At 51.4% G+C, this 10,232-nt stretch overlaps 1 protein-coding gene across 1 annotated transcript in view; it reads right to left on the reverse strand.

The window, feature by feature from the left end:
* Positions 1-5,935: 5,935 nt before the first annotated feature.
* The window catches only part of LMTK2 (lemur tyrosine kinase 2), a 77,662-nt gene continuing 73,365 nt past the window's right edge, over positions 5,936-10,232 (reverse strand). Inside the window, exons 12-14 of the mRNA XM_007448871.1 lie at positions 7,332-7,464; positions 6,854-7,096; positions 5,936-5,964 (exon numbers count right to left, since the gene is read on the reverse strand). Coding sequence (XP_007448933.1) covers positions 5,936-5,964; positions 6,854-7,096; positions 7,332-7,464 — 405 coding nt within the window. The remainder of the gene's footprint in view (positions 5,965-6,853; positions 7,097-7,331; positions 7,465-10,232) is intronic.

Here is a 10,232-nt window from a genome sequence, read left to right on the forward strand (position 1 = left end):
CGCTCAGGGCAGCGGTCCCCAGTGGCGGCTGCCCAGCTGGTGCACAGTGACCCCAGGGTCCTTCCCAGTCACTCGCAGGGCCCTGAGCTGACCCCACCCCCACCCCCCATAACCCCTGTTTGACCTTACACTGACCCCTCAGACCTTTCCCTGGTCTGGTCGCCCCCTCTCCCCCTGGGTGACACGTATTGGCCCCTGGACCTTTCTCCGGCCCCATGCCCCTCACTGCCTCCTGAGTGCCTCCTGGGCTTAGGTGGCCGTTGACACTTGGCTGAGACCGCCCAGAGGTGCGGCCCCATCCTAGCCCAGGGCAGGCCCTCTGCCCGCGGCCGCACTACCTCCTGGTCGCCTGGACGGACAGGCACCAACTCCGGCCACTGCACTCACCGTCCTGCCCCACCGGACGTCACACAAGCAGGGACAACACTGGTGCCAGAATGCCTGTGGACGTGAGGAGGCCGTCGGAAGTCAGAGGTGGACGGTGACCAGAGCCCGCCGCAGTCCCCAGGCCCAACACGTGGATGGCCGCGGCCAGAGCTCGAGACTCGGACCCCCCACCCAGGTTTCCCTCCAGACGCCACCCGGCCCTGCCCCAGGGTCCTCTCCCCGCTGCCCCACCTGCACCCCACCCCTGTTACCTGGGGATCCGTGGCCGCACGCGCTGGGGCTGCCCACGGGGGGACAAGGACACGTCGCTTTAGGCGCCGTGGGCGGGGCGGCGGCCGCATGTAAATGAGCCCGTGGGGCGGGCACGGGGCGGGGCCGGAGTCCGCGTGTCGCCGCCCCGCGGCGGGGGCGGGGCGCACCTGCCGGCTGGGGACCTGGGCCCCTCCCCGCCCGCCCGCGAAGGGTTCCCGGGCCGCCCCTCTCGCCCCGCGCAGGCCCCCGGAGCCAGCTCCGCTGGCCTCGCTGCGAGCCGGCCGGCGCGGAGGGGAAGCACCTGGCCGCCGCACCTGGCCTTGGGGTTAAGGCTCAGCACACGGAGCCAAAGTCAGATTCGTGGAAAAGCCGTTTTGCAGTAATACGAGTTTCTCAAACGGACGGCGGCCGCAGCCCCGAAGAGCAATAGCCCAGGCACCCCGCGCCCTCACCCCGCGTTTCGGGAGGACCCTGCAGCACCGGGGGCTTGAGGACCCGACCCCGCCACGCCCGCGGCGCCGGGCCAGGTGCGAGCGGGCGGAGCCCTGCCCGGGGAGCACCTGCCCGGCCGCCCGTGGGCAGCTCACCGAGAAATAACTGGTCATCGGTTTTAGGAGGTCTCCAGGAGAGGGAGGGAGCTCGAGCTCAAAACCGGCTGCCACCCACTTGCTTTACTTCATCGTCCCCTGCCTCAGTTTCCTCACCTTTGACCGGAGCACTATAAGGCGTTAAAAGCAGCAACTGCACAGGGGTCCTGGGGGCTGATGGGAGGCGCCGGAGCGCGGCAGGACCCGCGGCGGCACACGGGCCTGGGCTCCCACCGGCTCCGGTCCTGCAGGCCCAGGGTCTGCGCTGGCCCCCGCACTTCCCCCGGACACTGCCACTCGCTGCCTGTCTTGGGATCTGGGAATGGGAGTGCACAGGTCTCCTCCGTCTACTCCCCGAGGGTCACTCTGCAGTTGGTGTAACCTGAGCTGGGGCCAGGCCCCTATTTTGGTACAAAGAGGCCCATTTCCCTGCTTGTGACAGCTGGGACCAGGACAGCAAGGAGGGGACACTCGGGGAACAGAAAGGCTGGTTTTGAGCTGATTAGCCTCTGGGCTTAGCGCTCCTTAGAGGCTGGATCTCAGAAATTAAAACGCTTCTGAGACTTCCCTGGCGGTCTAGTGGCTAAAACTCCGCGCTCCCATTGCAGGGGGCCGGAGCTCAATCCCTAGTCGGGGAACTAGATCCCACATGCGTGCCGCAACTACGAAGCCCGCGTGCCGCAGTGAAGATCCCGTACACGGCAACGAAGATCCCGCGTGCCACAACTAAGACTCGATGCAGCCAAATAAGTAAATACTAAAAAAAAACCCCAAAAACAAAAACAAAAATGCCTCCGAAATTCATCAATGTTTGAATTACAGGTACACTTTATGGCAGCGCAAACAGTCCATGCTAGTTTTCCGGTGATTATGCAAATCTTCGTGTTCTCGGGAGCGTGGGGTTTAGGTCTGTCGCAGAAAAGGGCATCCCATCTCTAGAGACCAGGGCAGTGAGTGACCCAGAGCTGCAGGCTCCCAGCACCCACAGTGGGGCAGTGCCAGATCACCCACCCCAGGCCTTATACCGTGGAAAACACACAGAATCAATGCGGTAACAGAATCTATAAATATATATTTATTTTGAATATTAAATAGTTTTTAAATTACAAGCAGTTTATTGAATCACACTATGCATCAATATACAGTAAAAACCTTACAATTTAAAAATGTACACGATTTAAACTGAAAGTTCATTAACTATTATATTGCCGTGAACCTCTTACAGCTGTGTTAAAGCACAACAGGGAAACCTCGGAGGTGGGATGGCCCCATGCGTCCTCATTTGCGGCTGGAACGAAGCAGTGGGTACTCTGAACAGCGGGCCGCTGTTACCGTCTATCTACGCCTGTGCCAACTTGAACTTAACCATGTTCCAGCCATTCAAATAACAGGTTGTTGGCGATTCAATACTGTCCACACATCTTTTAAGAATTAATTTACATACTAAAGAGTGTTTTACCTTTTGATAGCCAAAGCTTGGGCCAACCCCGTTACTACTGAGGAACGTTGTTTTTGAGACTTACACCTGAAGTAACTGCGTACACCCATGCTTATTTTAAGCCTACTTCTCCTAAGGCTAATATTTTGAAGCCCCTCGTAACTGAAGCCCGGCATCTCCAGCCTCACACTTGGTTCGCTTCTGGAATTTTCAGATGACGGGCTGAGTAAAGTAAAACCAAGAGCTGCCTCCCTCGCACCTGGGCCCTCAGGACAAACGTACAGAAAGTCATTAACCCCACGAACACCCTGTGGAAAGTGTTAATAAAAGAAGGAGGCTTTGAAAGGGCTTTCAGGGCAGCAAGACATACCAAGACCTTTCTTAGATAAAGCCATTTTCATAGAAACAATCACCTGTACACTCAAAAATAGAACCGATACTCTGTTCTCCATTCAGCTTCCTGGAGTTTCCTCACCCTCAAGATGAAGGGCTTCTTACCCAGACGCACAGTCCAAGTTTCAGGAGGATTTGGGGGGAGCACTTTTTCTTCATTTTGCTCTTACTGGCTTATGACCAAGTCCTTTGATAACACAAATTAACATCTAGCTAGGAAGGACATGAAGGTTAGATTATTTTTATTGTAGGACTTAAGATACGTAAACTCCACCAAAGTAAGACAGATCCCAAAGGAGGCCAGGAAATATCGTTGTGAACCAGGTATGACAAACCTCACCCACATTCTCTAGAGAATTCCACTGATACTATTTCATTGTGTAACTTATTAGAACAAAAGCAGTTTAAAAATCCACCTACTGGTAACCGAGTGAAAAGAAAACTGAAACAAACAACAAAGCACATGCTGACATTTCAAAAATGGGCAGAAAATTTTAATCTACATAATTTCCTGTGTATTACTTGAGATTTCAAAAGAACATGTTAATTCCCATGTTTATTATAAATATAAAATCTACCCGACCATGCAACACCACACTAAGACCTACTACTCCAACCCAGCCCCACCCCTAGCTCCCTGTATAAAATGTTTTTGGCAATTCATTGTATCAGAGTGATGTAGACCTTAAAATAAATTAAAATGGGAATTATGTTGTTAAAAATCTCCTTAATCATAGTGAAAAATGTACAGCCCCAAAGCATCAATAAATTTACCACAGGATGACTGTATAAGAAGACTATCTAGTCTATGGATCTACTTGATTTTAGTCATTAGATCTGAACTCCTTAAACCTGTAAATTTAAAAAAACTAGTATAACTGCCTCTCATTTTTCTTTTAACCAAGACTGGTAGATGTAAAAATTCAGAAAACTCTGAAGTCTCCAGAGCAAGAAGTTGAGAGTTATGACAGTTTTGGCAAAATCACCTCCTAATGCCCTGTTAACTGTGTTTTCAACATGCACGTCCCAGGGTTCGGCTCTGGCAGTGCTCTGTGCTCACACCGGGGGAGGGGAAGGGAGCCCCTGCCGCTCTGGAAAGTCATTGCTAGTATAAAAAGGGGGCGGAGCCAGAACTGAGAACATAGGTCACAACTTACTACGTCAACTCTGGCCAGCGCACACACCTGCATCGGGTCCCCAAGCTCCCGTGACCGATGTCCTGCAGCTCCGGACGGGCCTGGAGGGTCATCCCAGCCTCTCGCTCAAGTCGGGAAAGCACGTCAGCACCGGAAACCCCTGGGGTGAGGGGCCGGTGTGCGGGGACCCAGCCCCAAGGCCCCACCCGTATACACTGGCTGCCACGCTGCTGGCAGAGCAGAACTCGAGGGCCGCAGAGTGAGGTCAGCTTTTTATTAGCAACACCCGACACCTGCCAACATCATGAGGCTGCACTGGACACACTCGGTCCTTTCAGAGAAAGGGGAGAACTGGGGGCTTAACGCAGAAGCGCGGGGGGGGGCGGTCAGTGCAGATGAGCCCGGGGCACCGTCTGGGGGCGACGGCCACTCGGGCTGCCCGAGGGCCCGACCAGGAGGACGTGCTGGCTGTGGAGGCTCCTCCGTCGTCCTCACGGCTGCGGGATGTAGTGTACTGCCTCGGTTACAGAGACCAGCCACACATGGACGGAGCATGATCCGGACTGGCTCTGGGGGCTGTGAGCAGCTCAACACCTCAAACGCACAGAAAGAATGAACTCAAACCGTCCTCGGCCCCCAGGGCCCTCCGTGGAGCCGCTTCTATGCTCCTGAAGGGAGGAGTGACCACACAAGGGCCCTCAAGCCACCGCTGTCTGCGCTTCTAGAAACCAAGCAGAAGAGCCGGTTCTGAGGGGAAGTGACTTGGGGCCCAGCTGGGAGGAGGCCTCGTGGCCCCTGGGGACAACGGGGGGACCTGGATGTTCCACCCAAGCTGAGCTCTGGGAACCACCTGTCGATTTTTACCAAAAGGGTTTTTTAAAAGTTGGGGGAGGGGTGGGTGGGAGAATCACACAGAGGGGCTACAAGACCCGTCAGCCCCTCAGAGAAGCCTCAACTGCAACAAGGAAAAAACCACCTTAGAGAGAAGAGACAGAAATGTGTTTCATTCAATCAGCAAAACAGAGCAGTCTTCTTGGACTCATCAAAAATATTTCCTATAAGAACATAAAACACTAACATTCAGAATCATTTATCATTTACGAAAGAGTACCATATGTACAATTCCAACAATTTCTAAAGACAGCATAACACTCAAAATACTTAAGCTTTACAAGTACCATGCAAACAAACTATAAAACAGAAGAAAAAAAAATCAAACTAGTGGATAGCACCAGCTTGACCTGCCTTACTTTCCTTGAATAATTTAAGATTCTGTACAGTATCAGGGACTCTTAGGACATTTATCCACAGTGCAATTACAGAAAGCAATTAGTGATTTCTTTAAAAACAATAAATATGGCTCACTGGTGCCAATTCCCATCGTGGTCCTCAGGGACCTGTGCACGGACGGGATGCACAGGTGCGGACGCGGAGAACAGCCCACATGGGAACCAGAAACCACCCAGAGACGACAGCCCCCCACGCTGGCCAGGCTCAGGCTCCTCGCGGACGGCAGGAGCGCTGGCCCTTCCAGCAGGCGGGGCGGCGAGGGCAGCAAATAGCTCTGGACGAGCTGGACGAGCTGGGAGACCACGCCTAGCTGGGCGTCCCGCGGCGCCGTTCCCTCGGCCTCCTGAGTCCTCCTCCGCTTCCCGTGTCAGCAGCTGTCGAGTGGGCGCCACTGGGCAGCCGGAAACGCCACTGCCGGGGAGCCGCCTGGGCCCGAGGTGCCTTAGCATCACCTAATCTTTCTCCCCGTCTTCGCTGCTTCCTATTAGGAGAGAGAAAGCAAAGCTGTGTTTTAAAACAATCGTCACAGATAAAAACAGTGTGGACAGCGTCTGAGCTTCACTGCAGAAAGAGGAACTGAAGCTAGAAGTGTGGCTCTCAGCCACCTGCCCGGCTGCTCGCCGCTTCCTGCGACAGCAGCACCTGCCAGGCTCTCTCGCAGACACATCTGCGCGGCTCACACGCTGCTCAATGCCAATGCTTTGGGCGCGGGAGAGAACTGGCTCTGAGCCCCACACATCTGCCCCCAATAGATCATTAGGTCATGGGCGTTATCTAATCGGCACTATTAAACCCAGGACAAACACAAATAAAAGCCTTTATATTTCGCAGTTATTATTATTTGATCTGCAAACTTCACATCAAAAGAGTGTACCTATTAACATTTATCTTCAGTGTAGCTGTGGGGAAAGAAGGGTCCACATGTTCCGATACCACTACTCCAAATGTGCCGGCCCAGGACCTCCCCTGGGCTTCCTGGTGGCACACGAAGACTAGGACTTAATGGCAAAATCAACATTCCCGGGGGAGGGGCCCCAGTGCATTTAGGTTCACGCCCGAAGTCAGGGCCAAGTGTTCTTCAGAGCATGAGCTTTCTGAAGAGCTGCTCCTCTCTGGGGGAAAGAAGGAGAGATGGGGGCTGGGGGCTAACAGAACAAAGGGAAAAAGGAGAAGAAAGGTGGCAGAGCGGCCCCAGGGCCACCGGGCCCAGCAGGGCAGAGACGGAGCCCGGAAGTGGGGGCCGAGGCCCCGGAGCACACTGCCAAGGCTGTGAGCTCTTCGTAAAGACTCGTACAGCCTTGTCTGCCAGCACCGGGAGAGCACCCCGTTCCCGGGCAGCCGGCCCTGCCCTGGCTCCGCACCCTGCTCACCTCCCTGCTCCATGTCCGAGTCTGTGAGGTGCGTGAGAGAGAAGCTGGCGATGCTGGCGGGCGTGATGGAGAACCTGGAGTAGGGCGCCCCGTGAGGCCAGCTGGGCTCCGTGCTCCGGGGCGGCGGCGGCGGCGAGAAGTACTTGGATGTCTGAAGGGAAGGCGTGGAGCGGAGGAGGTGACTCGTTGTCTTTGACATAAAAGGGTCCGGGGAGAAGTCATCGTCCCATTCAAAGCCTCCACCTGGAAGTAAGAAATAAAAGTAACTCTCCTTTCATGACTTCGTTTTAAGGAACAGAGAGGGCAGTGCAGGTGCCCAGGTGGGCTCAGAGGGGCACAGACCACCCTGGGTGCAGACGGCAGAGCTGCCCACCCCACACCCCCAGGGTGACATGTGAAGCGACATGTGAAGTTATCCTCAGAAACAGCTCACATCACACTCATGTTTAGTTGCTTTTTAAACCTGCCAATGAGATACCTTCTTCATCAGTGGAACTTTCGGAATTCATGCACCTGCTCGGGTAGGGGGAGCCTGACGACGGTGCGGGGCTGCTGAGCCCCGGCCCGCATGCCTCTCTTCCGCAGCGGCCCAGCTCTTTGGTCGGGGTCTCCTGAAAAGCCCAACATAAGTTCCCATCAGCCAGCGCCTGCTTTCAGGAGCCCTGGGGCAGGGGCCCTCGCTGACCATTTGTGACCTGTCCCTCCCACCCCTGGGGAAGGTGGCCCGGGAGTCGGCGCCCCATCTCTCCTGTGGAACGGGCTCTAAATCCTGGGCAGACACACAAAGCGGCCACGGGAGACCTCGGAGGAGGAGACGCAGCAGGCAGGTTGGGGCAGAGCGCTGGAGTCAAAGGACACCAAGCCAGCAGTGAACCAACCCCACCCCTCCACCCCACCCCCGCCACTTGGGTCCTGGTTCCAGATGCAGCAAGGGGGCTCTTCTGATGCTTAGAAAGAGGAGAGGAAATTCCAGGGGTTTGCTTTCTTCCCCCTGTTCTCTTGCTCCCAGCCCGAGCAACCCTGGGTGACAGCAGCAGAGGTGGCAGGCACCTGTAATTCTGAGGGTGGTGAGCTTCCTCTCTGCCTGGAGAACCCACACGCCTTTTCCCTCTCCGTCCTCCCGCTGCGCAGCTGCACAGCGTACTGTGGTAACCCAAAGCCCAGCCTTCTGGCCGGAGGACCAAGAAGAGAGGGGCCAAGACACTGGACAGCCCAGGGAGGGGGGAGCTCAGAAAAGGGATCCCATCAGTTGTTTATGAGCTCCTAGCTTACCCCCAGCTGCTCAGGGTAGATCTGACCCTAAACAGCACACCAAAGCGTTGAGAACTGAATTTCAGGGAGACCACTGCCAAGGTCCAGTCTGGCCAGGTGGTGGCACATGCACAGGACAGGTTCAAACAGCACAACCAAGGCTTTGAAAGGGGACCCCAATCCCCAGAAGGCTGGTTGAAACTTGTGACCTGAACCCAACTGGGTTAACGCCTTCTAAGAAGAAAATATCAACATTATCCATAGAATCTAAACAAGGCACAGAATCGGATAAAATAATAAGGGTACAATCTAAAATTTCTCAGCAAACAAAGAATAAGGAAAACCTCAATTCCCAGGAGAAAAAACAATCAACAGATGCCAATGCCAAGATGTCCTTAGATGTTGGAATTACCTGAGAACAATTATAAATATGCTCTTATTTATAATTTATAATATAATTATAAGTATGGGAAAACACACTGGAAATGAATGGAAAAGTCTCAGCAAAAGAATAGATAAAAATAATGAATCGCGGATTTCGGAACAGAAAAATACAATAACCAAAATTTTAAAACTCACTGGGTGGGCTCAACAGCAGGATGGACATGAGAGAGGACAGAATAAGTTAATGTGAAGCAGATCAACAGAAATGATCCAATCTGAACAACAGCAAAAGCAAACACTGGACGGAAAGAAAAGAACAGAGCCTCAGGGCCTATATACTAGGATATTACCCAAAGGTGTAACGCTGGAGTCCCAGAAACAGAGAGACAGAGTGTGGTGAAGAAGCAAAGAAGAAACAATGGCTGAAAACTTCTCACATCTGGTGAAAGACATAAAACTACAGGTTCAGGAAGCTTTGCAAACTTAAAATGAGATAAATACAAAGAAATCCATGCCTGTAATCCAGAAATCCATAATCATACTACTGAAAACCAAAGACAAAGAAAAAAACTCCTGAAAGCAGCCAGGGACAATGATGAAAGAAAAGAACTATCACCTCAGAAATCTATGTTCAGAGAAAATATCCTTAAAAAATGAGTGTAAAATAAAGACACTCTCAGATGAAGAAAAACTAAGAGAATTTGTTAAAAAAAAAAAAAAAAAAAGGCCACACAAACTTCTTCAAACAGAAGGGAAATGATAATAAAAAGGAACCTGGAACATCAGAAATGAAAAAAGAACAGTAGTAACTATCTGAGTGAATATAATCCTATTCCTCTCCTCTTCAGTTTCTTAAAACATGTTTGATGACTAGAATTAAAGCATAGAGCACTGTGTGATGGGGTTTTTGATGAATAAACATATGACACATCAGACAACCTGAAGAAGAGGGGTACGGGGGGGATGAAGGGCCCACAGGGTACAGGGGTTCTTATATTCCACTTGAAATGGTAAAACACTGATTCTAAGGAGGCTGTGAAAAGTTAAGTATGTACATTGTAATCCCAAGAACCACTCCAAAAACTACACTAAGAGAAGACATATAGTAAGGAATGCATAGATAAAAGGTAATTCTAAAAATTGTTCAAATTACCCAAAAGAAAGCAAAAAGAGGAAGAAAAGAAATAACAACCAGAGGAACAAACAGAAACACTGAATAAAATGGTGCACCTAAATCCAAATACAAATAATTCTATTAAATGTAAGTGGCATAAAATACCAATTAAAAGACAAAAGGTTTCAGAATATATTTTAAAAACCACTTATGTGCTATCCACAAGAAACTACTATCAAGTACAGGGATGCAGGTACGTATAAGCATGAAAAAAGAGACATCATACAAATACTACTCAAAAGAAAGCCACAGTAGCTTTATGAATATCAGAGAAAGGAATAAAGAATGACATCATAAAATGACAAAAGGTCAATTCACCGAGAAGATATAATAATCTTAAATGTGGATGAAACTAACAGAACTACAAAACAGATGAAGCAAAAACTGAAAGAAATGAAAAGAGAAACAGACAAATCCATAATTATAGCTGGAGACTTCAACACTTCTCTCTCAGTAATAGACAGAACAAGTAGACAGAAAAATCAGCAACAGTATAGAATAAATGAACAACCAACTGCATCTGACATTTATAGAGCAATGCACCCACCAGAAGCAACATGCACACTCTTT

The sequence above is a fragment of the Lipotes vexillifer genome, unplaced genomic scaffold (assembly GCF_000442215.2).
Source record: "Lipotes vexillifer unplaced genomic scaffold, Lipotes_vexillifer_v1.1 scaffold778, whole genome shotgun sequence".
Taxonomy (NCBI): Eukaryota; Metazoa; Chordata; class Mammalia; order Artiodactyla; family Lipotidae; genus Lipotes; species Lipotes vexillifer.